The 13258-nt window shown below is 32.2% G+C and overlaps 3 protein-coding genes across 7 annotated transcripts; 2 read left to right on the top strand and 1 right to left on the bottom strand.

Annotated features, from left to right (window-relative positions):
- Nucleotides 1–2537: 2537 nt before the first annotated feature.
- On the top strand, nt 2538–4890 carry LOC107642609 (serine/threonine-protein kinase SRK2A). Of its 5 annotated transcripts, none has more exons than XM_016346011.3 (10): nt 2538–2795; nt 2891–3019; nt 3108–3182; nt 3261–3362; nt 3447–3500; nt 3616–3708; nt 3814–3906; nt 4030–4134; nt 4227–4325; nt 4453–4890. In XM_016346011.3, exons 2-10 carry the CDS (start codon nt 2897–2899, stop codon nt 4711–4713), a joined length of 1005 nt encoding a protein of 334 aa, XP_016201497.1. In that variant the 5' UTR covers nt 2538–2795; nt 2891–2896; the 3' UTR covers nt 4714–4890. The 5 variants fall into 5 exon arrangements, 4 of the variants coding, with proteins under 4 accessions (XP_016201497.1, XP_020978546.1, XP_088343776.1 ...); XR_002362306.2 differs by having other exon boundaries at nt 2654–2795; nt 4030–4139; nt 4453–4503; XM_021122887.2 differs by having other exon boundaries at nt 2654–2795; nt 4279–4325.
- Nucleotides 4891–5019: 129 nt separating this feature from the next.
- On the top strand, nt 5020–8242 carry LOC107642610 (uncharacterized). The gene is made up of 5 exons (XM_016346015.3): nt 5020–5710; nt 6451–6558; nt 7060–7104; nt 7346–7483; nt 7745–8242. Exons 1-5 carry the CDS (start codon nt 5336–5338, stop codon nt 8081–8083), a joined length of 1005 nt encoding a protein of 334 aa, XP_016201501.1. The 5' UTR covers nt 5020–5335; the 3' UTR covers nt 8084–8242.
- Nucleotides 8243–8312: 70 nt separating this feature from the next.
- Nucleotides 8313–9767, bottom strand: LOC107642611 (protein TIFY 10B). The gene is made up of 4 exons (XM_016346016.3): nt 9570–9767; nt 9086–9468; nt 8945–9002; nt 8313–8627 (listed from the first exon to the last, which is right to left on the bottom strand). Exons 1-4 carry the CDS (start codon nt 9671–9673, stop codon nt 8522–8524), a joined length of 651 nt encoding a protein of 216 aa, XP_016201502.1. The 5' UTR covers nt 9674–9767; the 3' UTR covers nt 8313–8521.
- Between the last annotated feature and the right edge of the window lie 3491 nt (nt 9768–13258).

Below are 13258 nucleotides of genomic sequence, written 5' to 3'. Positions count from 1 at the left end.
AGATTTATAATTTTTATTATGTATGAATTTTATTACGTTAATTCAAAAATAATTAAATAATAATTCTATTATTTCACCAATCTTTTACTTTAGTAATTCTAATAAGAAATTATAAACTCAAAATATTTTTAAGTATTGCCTAAATTAATATATTTAGCCATAAAATAAGGTGGCATTACATAAGTGAAAAGGATAATACTATTTGTATTTTTTTTATTTTGGTGTCTATACTATTTGTACATTTAAGTTGGCAATTTTCTTTTATACACCAAAACCTAAAAATAAAAATAAATCGAGATTATAATCTAATAATTAATCATATAGACATATAATAAAGAAAAATAATTTTTTCACTCCTAAATTTAATGTAATTACTCTTTTTCTATATGTTTTACTAAATTATCTCTATATTTATTATTTACTTTTAATAGTGATGACCCATTATAAAAGTAATTTGAGAATAATATATATAAACAAGTAATTTATCTAATTTAAAAGTGACTCTTAAATTAAATATTTAAAAGAGTAACTATTATTTTTTTATTTTTTATCATTTATCTAAAAGACAAAGAGGTATTTCATAATTTAAAGACGTAGAAAGAATCTTACAAAAAAATAATAACTCAGAATGTATACTCGGAAAGTTGCTAGGACATAAGTGTGCTTGGGTATTTTCTAAAGCAAAGTTTTAATATTTTTTTCATCAATCTTTTATCTATTTATAAAAGTCTTCGACCAATCAAATTCAAGAGTAACTTCCATACGTGTTAGTCTTCGAGTAATCGTTCCGTTCTTTCTGCACAATCATGTGTAACCGCAAAAAATTAACTTTAAATAACCTTCATTACTCGACTGAGTGCATCGATGGCTTCTCATTTTCGTTCTTTGACAAATCTATTTCGATACAACTTTCATTCTTCGAAATAGAAATCCATCACATTTCGAGCTGAGTATTTCTCGAAATAAAATATTTTCGATCAACACTTTTTTTTTGAAAGAAAGCAGCTCAACACAACAAGTGAAGTATAAGAAAAAGATCCACAACACAACGAACACTAATTTTTATTCCTTGTCATCTTTGTTATTGCCATCAATAACAAAAAGGATTTACACCTAGCCATTTTTTATAGTTGGTAAAGGACATACGAATAATTTTATCGACCCTTTTTTCTCTATGCTAAAAGATCCTTCTATTTTTCTTTAGTCAGATGTTCCAAATAATCGCATAAAAATTTACTATCCATTTCTTGCACATTTTTTTACTAGTAGATATTTTTGTCCAACTTAAAAAATATTTCTTTAATATTTTTAGACACAACTATTACCTTCTAACAAATGATAACGAAATACACCAAACCTGTTAAGTAAATTATAAAAAATTATTTTCTCATTCAAACATATGATGGAGATGGAAAAGAAATTGTCCGTTTAAAAAAGGACAAACTTTAGAGAGAATTATTGGAGGTAACTCAAGTAAAATTTCGTAGAAGCGTATAAGTGTAGTTTACTCCAATTTTAATGATTGGGCATTTTCAGTGGCCATTCTGATAGGTGTTGGCGACCGAATGACACGCACGTTTTATAGTTGTAACTCTCAACAAAAGAAAGCGATCCATTACCCGACATGTACTAAATTAAAATATTGATTTTTTAATAAAAAATTTTATAATAATATATTAATTATAGATAAATTATATAAGTCACTAAATTGATGTAATAATAAAAAAATTGAATAATATAAAAAACAATATTATAAAATCAACACCATAAGGATCAAATTTAGTCAATACTAAAACAAATTACTATATAAATCTAATATAAATTTTTGTTCAATTTAAAATTATTTGTTTTTTATTAAATTCTAAATATTATTATCGTTAAAAATTTTAAATTTTTTTATGTTAAATATTGATTATAATATTAATAGTACAATATCAGCCATCAAAACTTTGTGTCCGATATAACAAAGCAAAAATAGATAAAAGAAAAATTTTTGGGGTCTAATTTTTAGTATATTTTGTCATTATTTGATCACTATAAATGTTAATTATTTTTAATAAATAAATTTAATTAATTTATCTGTACAAATTTTAAAAATTATATGTACAAACTGTATTAATTCATATATAAAAATTTTAATAAATATAAATATAAATTATATGTTTATTATATATAAAATTTTTATAAATATAAATACAAAAAATTAAGATTTAGTAAAAATTTTTAAAAATATTCATAAATTTTATTTCGTTTTAACTTTGTCTCAAAAATTTTTAATTTACATAAAATATAAATTATTACTAATAAAAAATAATAATATTTATTCATCATATAATATTGCTTTACATAAAATACATGTAAAATAATTGACAAAAATAGATAAAAACGTGTAACCCACATTACGGTTGTTTTTCTCTCCTTCTTTTTCTGTGGGTGTCACTGTGATGCATGCTGTTAACTTTCTGTTGCAGCGCGTAGCATAGAACTAAACTTAAAAGCGCGTATGCATCTTCCTAACGGAACGTTTCGGCTGCGTTGGGTTCTGTTCCCACTTCCCACTTTAGATTTTAGACAGTTACACCTTACATTCCACATGTTCTCTCTCCGCGTTTCAGCTTTGTTTCTTTTTCATCATTACTTACCTCCGTAAAGCCATTATTAAATAATAATAATACCAGTTAACATTAACATTAATCTTCTAATACTACCACTATATACTATAGTTATTTTAAATTTTATTAGTACACTAACAAGGATTGAAGGACTTGAGTCTTCCATTGGTTTGTGTTACTCAGGTCAACTCTATATACGTACTTCCTTCCTCCTACTCTCTCCTTGTTTATTTTTATTTCATTTAATTCATTGTATTTTTAATGTGTTATGTGGATAGTGGGATATGGAGGAACGGTATGAGCCAATCAAGGACCTTGGTTCTGGAAATTTCGGAGTTGCTAGGTTGGCTAAAGACAAGAAAACAGGGGAGCTTGTTGCTGTTAAATACATTCAAAGGGGTAAAAAGGTAAATTAAATCATCTTCTTCAAAGATCTATCTTTTTTGTCTTTGCAGCTTGCATTATCAAATTCAAAGCAAAAGTTTCAAGTTTCAGATTGACGAGAATGTTCAAAGGGAGATAATTAACCACCGATCTCTAAGGCACCCTAACATTATCAGGTTCAAAGAGGTAATACTTTTTTTGCATTTGTATCTAAATTTCATTGCACGTGCAACAATGTTGAATGTAAGATCTTTCTTCTGCAAGGTGTTTCTCACTCCAACTCATTTAGCTATTGTTCTGGAATATGCTGCTGGTGGTGAACTCTTTGGGAGGATTTGCACAGCTGGTCGATTTAGCGAAGATGAGGTTACAATTCAATTTTATTCATATCTTATATGTATTCAAATTTTGTAAGGAAATGATGGTTTTCATTGATTTCTTACGTTACAGGCAAGATTTTTCTTCCAGCAACTCATATCTGGAGTTAGCTACTGTCATTCAATGGTATAATATGAAATAGTTTATGGTTCACACTTCACATTTTGTCATTCTTACCATATTAAGCTTATTAGTTCTTATTAGTTCTTGTTTCAATGTATGTTGTTACCTACTGTTGTAGCAAATTTGTCATAGAGATCTGAAACTGGAAAACACTCTCTTGGACGGTAATCCGGCACCTCGACTTAAGATTTGTGACTTCGGTTTCTCCAAGGTTAATGTCATTGAAATCTCACCAAAATATATCTCTTACTAGTGTTGCTTCGTTATTGCTGTTGTTTGTAGCAAATTTCTACTTACCCAATGTTTGAAATCGCAGTCTGCATTGCTGCATTCGCAGCCTAAGTCAACAGTTGGAACACCAGCATATATTGCTCCAGAGGTTTTGTCTCGAAAGGAGTATGATGGAAAGGTATTCAAACTTATTTATTTGGAATTCACAAAGAGCAATATTAGGAAATTAACTTTTTTTTTTAGCATCAGCCAATTTTTTTAAATTATCTTTAGTCTTGATAACTATTTGATAATTATGCAGATTGCAGATGTTTGGTCATGTGGGGTGACTCTGTATGTAATGTTAGTTGGAGCATACCCATTTGAAGATCCAGAAGATCCTAGAGACTTCAGAAAGACTATTGGGGTCAGGTCTTATTCATAGCTTACAAGTTTTCCTTCCATGATGATTAACAGTATAAAGTGGTTGTAAAGTTTAAAGTCTTGCTTTGTTGGCAGAGAATAATGAGCGTGCAGTATTCTATACCTGATTATGTGCGTCTTTCTTCAGAGTGTAGGCATCTTCTCACTTGCATTTTTGTTGCCAATCCAGCCAAGGCAAGTATTATATTAGTCTATAAATGTTGGATACTATAGTTTGAAATTTTATACTCTCTAAATGTTTGATAGGATACTTGTATTGTATACTAATCATTAAATAAATTATATGTGATGGTTTTTAAAGAGGATTACTATTCCGGAGATAAAACAGCACACATGGTTCTTGAAGAACTTGCCTAGAGAGATAATTGAGGCTGATAGAAGAATCAATCAAGAAAGTGGGAAGGAGGAGCCACCAAGCCAAAGTGTTGAAGAAATCATGCGTATAGTCAAAGAGGCAAGGAAACCATATCCAGGATTAAAATTGGATTCTGAAGTTGTTGAAGCTAAAGAGGAACTTAATGTTAATGGAGATTCTGTGAAACCTCTTTTATCCTTAAATTAATTATTACTGTCTTTAATTTTTCTTGATTTAGGGTTGTGTTTTATAAGTCAATGTTGTGAACCTAGCTCTATTTCGGTTCATCTCCATCAGAACACAATTGAGATTGTAATTGTAACAAAAAAAAAAAAAAAACAACATATTAGAATGCTTGATTAATCGAGCTATTATTCAGCTTACGGTATTTTGCTTTGTTGAATTTTTTCTCTCTAATCATTGAGCTCAAATGCTCAATTATTTAGAATATTCTGGTTTTCTCTGGAAACTAATTTTATTTTATTTTAACAAATGGGTTCTTACAACACAGTCAAAGGTTCAAGTTTAATGAGACAGAAACGACAAAGTATGTGACTCTCTCTGTCTTCGATATTGAACTACTGAACCGATCGCATGAAGAAAAAATTGGCAACTTGGCATCCCAATTCCCAACCCAATCTCTCTAGATTAACTAAACTCTTTCTTGTTCTGATTATTCTATATCTCTCTTCTATTTAGCACCACTTTCAACAACTAATCATCCTCTTCTTTTTTTTTTTTCCTCTTTTTTTGGGCGGTCAACGCCCTCTGCATTTTCCACTTCAACCAAATCCATCTCTTTCTTCTTCTTCTTCTTCTTCTTCTCCAAATGGGTCGCAAGCACGATGAAAAAAGTACCATTCTTTACAACCGTTTGATCCTTCTCTTAGTCTCCTTTGCTTCCTGCGGTTTCGTCTACTTCTTCCTCTCTGCGGTCCTCACCAAAAACTCGTCCATTTCTTTGTCTGGGTCGTCGTCGTTGGCATTGGTCGGAGAAGGAGGTGGTGGAGGATGCTGCAGAGGGATTGAGAATTTGGAGCTATGGGGTGCTGCAGTGAAGTGGGGTTCTGATTTTAAGTTCAACAGCTCCGAAGATTGCTGCAACGCTTGCAAATCAATGTGCACCGGTAATGATGGACCATGCCTCTGTGACACGTGGGTGTTCTGTGGGAACCGTGAAGCTTGTGGATCCAAGTTCGGTGAGGTAATGTTATCTTTCTCAATGCACCTTTCACTCTGTTTTGTGTGTTTGTGTTAGTTTGACTTAGCAATGTTTTGAAGATCTGTGTATTTGTCATTTGGATGGACCTTTTTTAGGGTTGATTAGATACATAATATATTGTAATTAGATTATTCTTGTGCTGGAATTTAAAATTTTTTCAGAGACTTATAAAAATTCTATCTCCATGTATTATTCCATGCACTGCATAACATTTGGATGGTGGTTTTAATTCTTATGGTGTCAGTGTTTGAGTACTAGACTGCTATATAGTAACTTTCGAACGCACACATGGGAACATCCTAAATGTGGTTCTAGATTCAACATCAAAATGAGGAGTTTCACTTTCTAGATTCAACATTGAGAGTGACTTGGTAGTTTTAACAAGAGGTCACAAAGTGAGAGAAGCAACTGATATTGTTGTGAAAGTTTGTTGATTGCAAGCAGGAATGCTAAAATAGTTAGGTGCAAAAATAGATACATTAGTCTGCCTAATCCAAACTCGCTGCAAGATTTTGGCCCTATTATGGCTTGTATTAGCAAAGTGGTTTAAACTTATGAGACCCATTTTCAAGAAGTTGTTTTTCTTTTATGGCTTTCTGCAAATTCTTTCTGAGTGAATTTATGAGCACCATAGTTAATTTTGATCAAGGGTTTTTATTCAGCTATTCTTGATTTTCGCTTCTGAAATTCAAATTTAAAATCTTTTAAGTTCATTATTTCAGTGTTGGTTGAAGAAGCAGAAGGACAGCTTAGCCCCTGAAAAGCAAGATGGTGGGCCTCCAGGGGAAGAAAATTATTGGATTTCTGGTCTCATCTTTGGAAAAGGAGAGGTAAGAGAAGTTGGATTTTCTTAATCAATGTTTCTTTAGTTATGAAAGTATTGTTTGTTACTTAAGGCTTAACCTAGAGAAAATTATGAAATATTTCCCTTCTTGGCCTCTGCACTTAACTTTCTCCAGAATGCAATCTTGGTTGTTTGTACCAACCTTTGTTGTCTACTCTTAAGAATTTGGTTGGTTCTGTATTGTGATGTGTGCTACATGGTAAAATGAAAGCATCAAATGTAGTTTCAAACTTATGTTACATATAAGCGGGTGATGGGATGAATCCAATATGTATGAGTAACGCATCAACTTTGTCATCTTTTGTGTGACCTGTGTCTTTATGATTAATTGGTAATCATCTTAAGTGATAACCTGTGTTTCTAAAATTGTTATCCTCTTTGTTAGTTTGTCTTTCAATCCTTTTATTATGCATTACACTGTTGGGATTTAAACAACTTATGAAGGATTATCTTATGTATCAACATTTTTTCTTTATCTTTCTTTCAGGGTATTATTGCAATGGAAACTGAATTTGGAACTCTTCATATGAAAGTAAGTGATCATGCTTTCAGGACATTTAATATATCGATATGATCACATCAGTTAAACCTTATGAAAGAACATCTGAACTTAGATTACAGGGAAAATGAAGTGTATGTTGTAAGCATTAGAATGTTGTCTTTCTTTCCCAGATTTTTAAAAATAATTACATGAAAGGATTGATTGACTAAACTTGCATGCTGCAATATGCCATTGTGAATGTTCAACTAAGTATATCATTTATTTGATGCAGCTTTTCCCTGACTGTGCTCCACACTCAGTTGCCTACATTCTAGAGTTGTTGGCATTGCGCCACTGTGCAGGTTGCCAATTTTACCGTGCAGAGAGCCGAGGTGAATCATGGGATTCAGAAGGAAACCACATAAAAAATGTAAGCATATTTCCATCCAATGCATGATAGGCATTTCCATCTATGTCATTCTGCAATTATCCATCCACATCAGATATATGCATTTCTGCATTGTAACATTATCATCTGCCAGTTTCGTTATCATGTAAGAAATTTATGTTCCTTTCATACACATTGTGAATTACTGATCTAAAGTTATATATTATTCCCATGTTCATTGCCTCAATGCAAGCCATAATGTTAGTAGTACTGAATGATAGTAAATGCATTTTGAATTCCCAGGCTGCTTTTGGTCCCCCTTATGCATTGATTCAAGGGACACTTGAAGCACAAGGCACCACATTCAAGAAACTTCCTGCTGAAGATTGTCCCACAATAAGAAGGGGCTCAGTTGCATGGATTGGTCCTGGCCCAGAATTCTTTATTAGCTTAGCTAACCATGCAGAGTGGAAACATGAATACACTGTCTTTGGTTCTGTTCTTCCAGAAGACTTGCATGTTGCTGAGAAAATTGCTACCCTCCCTACAGCATCAGATGTTTGGAACAACATTAATGTCACCGTTTTGAAAAGCCCTGTCCCCTTGTCGCTTGGTAGAATCAAGAAGAGACATGAAGATTGAAAAAAGACAAGCCAAAGTTGCTATTGCATACAAGGATTGCAATTCTTTTTGGTTTGAAAAGCTCACACTTTTTTTTCTCCTTTCACATCCTGTGTATTAAACGTTTATGTAACTTAGTCACTTTTTTATATTAATATCAATATTATGTTATTGGATGAATTTGTGCTGTAACTCTGATTGCATAGATGAATTTGAAGTGTAAAATAACAATACAAAAAGGCATGAGCAGTTCAACATTAATATCCGGGAACATTTTTCATTGAGCTATTAGAAGAGGTAACAGCATTAAATGATAGTCCTTTGTTTTTGCTAATTGACCATCATAGTAAGCATGAACGATAACATCAATGAATATATATATATATAGAGAGAGGGATATAACTATCTAGCATAGGACTAGTAGAGAACCCTATAAATAAGTACATCAAATTGGTAATATTACACTACACTGGAGCTAGTCTCAGAATTCTCTTGTGGTGATCTAACTACCATGGAAAGCCATGACATGGGGCTGCTTGTTTGATATGGTGCTCTCGCAGCAATTCTGCAAATACACAACAAAATTTTGAAAAAAAAAATGTCAATTTCAATCAATGGATCTAAACATATTAACATAACTAAAGATGTAATAGTTCTAAGAGAAAAATCAAGTAATTACAGTTTTCATAAATGCCCTTTTTTTCAGCAAATTAGACAAATTTAGGTCTGAATCAGTTTAGACATAAATTGGATCCTCATATTATTCGAATTCCTTGCGTTCAATAATTGAATTCCAAACTTGCGTTCAAAACCCAAATTAATGACTCAAATTCTCAGGTGCTATTAAGAAACAAAGAATCGGAGAAAATCCATCTTTCTTACCTATCCTTTCTCTTCTCCAAGAATCGGTGTAGTGAAGCTTTCCTAGCAAGTGGTAGATCTGAACATGAAAGGAAATTCATGAATCACAAACCATGAGATGTAAAACAAATTGAAACAAAACCTAAGAGAAATTAAAATTACCAGAAACAACGGATCTGGAAGGTGGTTGAGGGTGCTGATCCTTAACCGAATTGTTGGGAATGGTAGCAGGAATCATAAAAGGAAACGGAGAAGTTGGAGGAGCAACACAAGAACTTCTATTCCGAACCACATCATTAGGTAGCGAAGGAAATGAACATCGCCGAGCCACTCTGTAACCGTAATTATTGTTATTGATATTGATATTGTTTTTGTGATGGTTTGATTGCGAGATCGTTGATGATGAACCTTTGCTTGCAAGACACATCATCTCTTTCACTTTCTCCGCTTCAATATCATCGAACACTATAACTTGACCGCCATAGAAGATTGTCAACTGTGAACCTTTGTTCTCGTTATTCGTCACAGGAACATTCTTCATCACACTGTACAACGTTCAATATATTGATCCAATGAGAAAATTTGCGTAATTATGGGATTTATTACTAAAAAATTATACATCAAAATAATTAATTCGTATATATACCTGGAGTTTAGAAAGGTTGGAATTTCTTCCATGGTGAGGTGAGAATTACGGTAAGAAAGTTGTTGAGAGAGTAGATTCAAAGCAGGAAGGTTCTTTGCTTTCATTCTTGAATTTCAAATACACACAAGAAAGAGGGAAACAAAAGAAAAAAAAGAGGACCAAGTGGGCGGTGAATGGTAATGGGCAATGAAGCTTATCTTCATTTTTTTATATATGTAAAGTGTGATGGGAGAATTAAAGCACGAGTAATATGTGGGGTTTAGGGTATGTTATTTTATTATTATTAAATGTGAAGAAGGCTACTTGTGATGGAGACTGGGCCAGTGGTGTTTTTAGAACAGTGGGTGTCCACTTGTATTGTCACATCGCCATTACTTGATTCATTGGTTCAGGACTATTTGGTATTGAAAGAAAATCGAGCACGTGTTTTTTGCGTTGCTTAACATGGGGGGCATAAATTGTCCTACTCTTCTGTTTTCGTTTTCAAATCTACTAAGTACTAACCTAAAGTTTAAAAATAAAAGAAAAAAAAAAATCTTAACGTTTATCACATGCGGTCATGCGGACATGCCTGATGCCTCCACCTTCTACTTGACGTGTCCGCATCACTTTACTATTTATGAGTTATGACTGTTACCCTGGAAATAATGTTATGTTATTAATGTTACTTATTATTTTATTGTATATTAAATTGACACATTTTTTTAATTAATATTTAGAAGTGTTTAAAACATTATATTTACGTTTTAATTTGATCTTCAAATTTTTATTTTACTCAATATAATCTTTTAACTTAGTATTTAAAACTCAAGTTAGTTCTTAACTTTATTTTTGTCATAGAATCGCATTAACAATGTACTAAAATAAAGTAATAATTATTTCGTTAAACTTCCTAACAACTAAAGATGTTTACGAGTTCAAATAATTTGATTATTCATTCGAACACAACCTGAACCAATTAAATTAATTCTAAAACCAATAGATAATCGAGTATAATCAGGTATAAGTCTAAACCCTAAACCAATAGATAATCGAGTATAATCAGGTATAATACCTGACTATAATTGATCTAGATATTGAAATTGAAAGAACAAAACCCAAACTAAATTCGTAAATCGAGAAAATTTTTATTAAATAAAAAATATAAATTAAAGTTAACTCTAAAAGAGCAATTACTTTATCGTTTCTTTCTCTCTCTCAAATTGAAGAACCCTAATAGAGCTCATACCCTCACTCACTCGCGGCGATAATCACTCACTCAAGGCATTTTCTTTCTCTCCCTACAGTGGTCACTTGTTCACAGAGTCAGTCACTCACTCAAAACAACAAATGTTCTTGTCTTCGACAGCAATCGTCCTCATCTCCAACAGCAACCTAGTCTTCTTCGTCAACAAGGTAGGCAACAACCCCAACTCGGCAATTCCCAAAGTCATCTTCTCTTATCTCATGCATCGTTCGTCAAGTCGTCAACAACACTGCGTGATTTTTGTCTCTTTTGGTTTGTGGAGGTCGTCTTCTCAAATCTATGGGGGTTGTTTTCTTCGTCATTGTCACGTTGATTTCTTCTTTAGTAAACTTTCAGTTTTTTTTTTTTTATCTTTTCCTCTTTTATTTGCCTAAATTTTGGAAAAACAACCATTTGTACTCATGAACTTTACGAACGCTGCAAAAGTACCCATTAAAAAAGGAAACTAATGTTGTATCCATCAAAGATGGATTCCGTATGACAAAAATACCCAAATCCTAAATTTATGTTGATTTTTTAATAAAATTCCAGAATTACCTCCACCATTATCTTCAACCCCTCCTCTCTTCTTTTCCAAATCTCAAACACCTCCATTGCCTAAACACCCTAATCTTGATACCTAAAAACCCCAAATTACCATTTTTCTAACCCTAATCTCAATACCCCTTTCAGTAAATTTCAACCCTCTCTTTATTCTTTTCATCAATTTTACCACCTCCTTCACCAACACTATCATCACCACCACCGTCACCAACTGTCAGCCTCATCTTCCTCCTTCTCCACTGTCACAGCAACAACAACTTCACTCTAACTTTTAATTTTACTTCTCATCATCACTTCTCCAATCTCAAATCCTATCAACACTGTATTACCGCCACTACCATCACCACCCTTCCTCCATCACTTTCAATACAATGTCAGAAGGAGAAGCACCTTTGGATGCTAAAAATTGAAACTTTGGCAAGATCGCTTTGATGGGATCGCATGTGAGTAACACAGGAATCTTGCACATGATGGTGGTGATTTGGAAGAGTGAGAGTTAATTATATAATAAATTTGTAATTTGTACTGTTGTAAATATAGGACCTTTTTCCATGGAGTCTATGAGCTTGAAGTGGACTTAGGAGGAGTTGAATCGCACCACAGGACCTTGCGCGCTGGATCTCGATTCAGTCTCACTTCCGGAGCTTCTCCATCTAGCGTTGCGTGGGAACGGATGGATTGTCTGGCTGTCTTGTTGTTGTCTTTGTCATCGTCAGTGTAGAAAGATGGCGGCAGTGGTGGTTAGTAGAGTAGTAGAGAATAGAAGGTGGTTAAGGTAGTGACAATGGAGGTGTTTGAGATTTGGGAAAGAAGAGAGGAGAGATTGAAGATAATGGTGGGGTAATTTTGGAATTTTATTAAAAAGTCAACATAAATTTAGGATTTGGGTATTTTTGTCGTACAGAATCCATCTTTGATGGATACAACATTAGTTTCCTTTTTTAATGGGTACTTTTGTCAGCGTTTATAAAGTTTATGGGTACAAATGGTTATTTTTCCCCTAAATTTTTTTGTCTTCTCTTTTTTGTTTACCTAACTCAATAAGTTTTTCTGCTGTTAACTTATTATAAAAAATTAGTCTCGGTATGATTTTAGTTTTTGTTCAAGTGTTTGATCTTTGTTTTTGACATTTGCTAATTTCTTTAATTATATGCTATTTTTTTAAAGTTATAGTTCCTCTCTTGGATATACTTGATTGATGAGATAAATGATTATGGACTGAAGGATTTTGAAGGCTTATTACTAGTGCACTCTTGCATTTAGTTTTCAAAATGTTTGGATTTTAATATGCTTATTGTTTAATGTTTATTTATTTGAATTTTAACGTGCTTAGACTTTAGATTATGATAATGACTTATTTATTTGACTATAATTGTTGACTATTATAGATATGTTGTTATTATTAGAGTATTATTGACTTCTTAATCAACATATTTATAATATTTACCTTATTTTTAAACGTTTTCTCATTTTTTTCAATTTTTTTTAATTTCAATTTATTCAGGCACCCAATTACCTGAATCAAATTAATTCGGTGTTAATCGAATTGGTTTAGTTCGGGTACACTCATAAAAAATATAAAATTAAATTAATCCACACTAATTATAATTTAATTAGTTCGATTTTTATTTTCTTTTAAACCTGAACTAACTCAACCTATAAACACCCCTACAAACAACTATTTAAAATGGAAATTAAAATTTTTTTATCTCAATTTGCCCTCTACCAAATATTTAAGACCCTAATTCTAATTTAATTTAAGAATTTTAAAGACTTCTTAGGAGCAAATTGAGGTAAAATATTTCAATTGTTATATCAGATAGCCGTTAGGGAGTATACCGTGCAGCCGTTACTCTATTGAAGTTTTCAATAAGTCGTTAACAGTTCTATAATGGAATAA

Source organism: Arachis ipaensis, chromosome B5 (genome assembly GCF_059453495.1).
Source record: "Arachis ipaensis isolate K30076 ecotype BB chromosome B5, ASM5945349v1, whole genome shotgun sequence".
NCBI lineage: Eukaryota > Viridiplantae > Streptophyta > Magnoliopsida > Fabales > Fabaceae > Arachis > Arachis ipaensis.
Note: the sequence above shows the minus strand (reverse complement) of the source record. Positions and strands in the feature narration are given on the sequence as shown.

Bases quoted from the DNA above. Each gene is read 5' to 3' on its own strand.
- LOC107642609 (XM_088487650.1), top strand. From the start codon at position 2,897: ATGGAGGAACGGTATGAGCCAATCAAGGACCTTGGTTCTGGAAATTTC. The intron at 3,907-4,029 runs GTATTCAAACTT...ATAATTATGCAG, and splicing joins GAAAGGAGTATGATGGAAAG to ATTGCAGATGTTTGGTCATG. The intron at 4,326-4,452 runs GCAAGTATTATA...TGGTTTTTAAAG, and splicing joins TTGTTGCCAATCCAGCCAAG to AGGATTACTATTCCGGAGAT.
- LOC107642610 (XM_016346015.3), top strand. From the start codon at position 5,336: ATGGGTCGCAAGCACGATGAAAAAAGTACCATTCTTTACAACCGTTTG. The intron at 6,559-7,059 runs GTAAGAGAAGTT...TCTTTCTTTCAG, and splicing joins TCATCTTTGGAAAAGGAGAG to GGTATTATTGCAATGGAAAC. The intron at 7,105-7,345 runs GTAAGTGATCAT...TATTTGATGCAG, and splicing joins TTGGAACTCTTCATATGAAA to CTTTTCCCTGACTGTGCTCC.
- LOC107642611 (XM_016346016.3), bottom strand. From the start codon at position 9,673: ATGAAAGCAAAGAACCTTCCTGCTTTGAATCTACTCTCTCAACAACTT. The intron at 9,469-9,569 runs GTATATATACGA...AACGTTGTACAG, and splicing joins CCAACCTTTCTAAACTCCAG to TGTGATGAAGAATGTTCCTG. The intron at 9,003-9,085 runs GTAATTTTAATT...TTTCATGTTCAG, and splicing joins TTCCAGATCCGTTGTTTCTG to ATCTACCACTTGCTAGGAAA.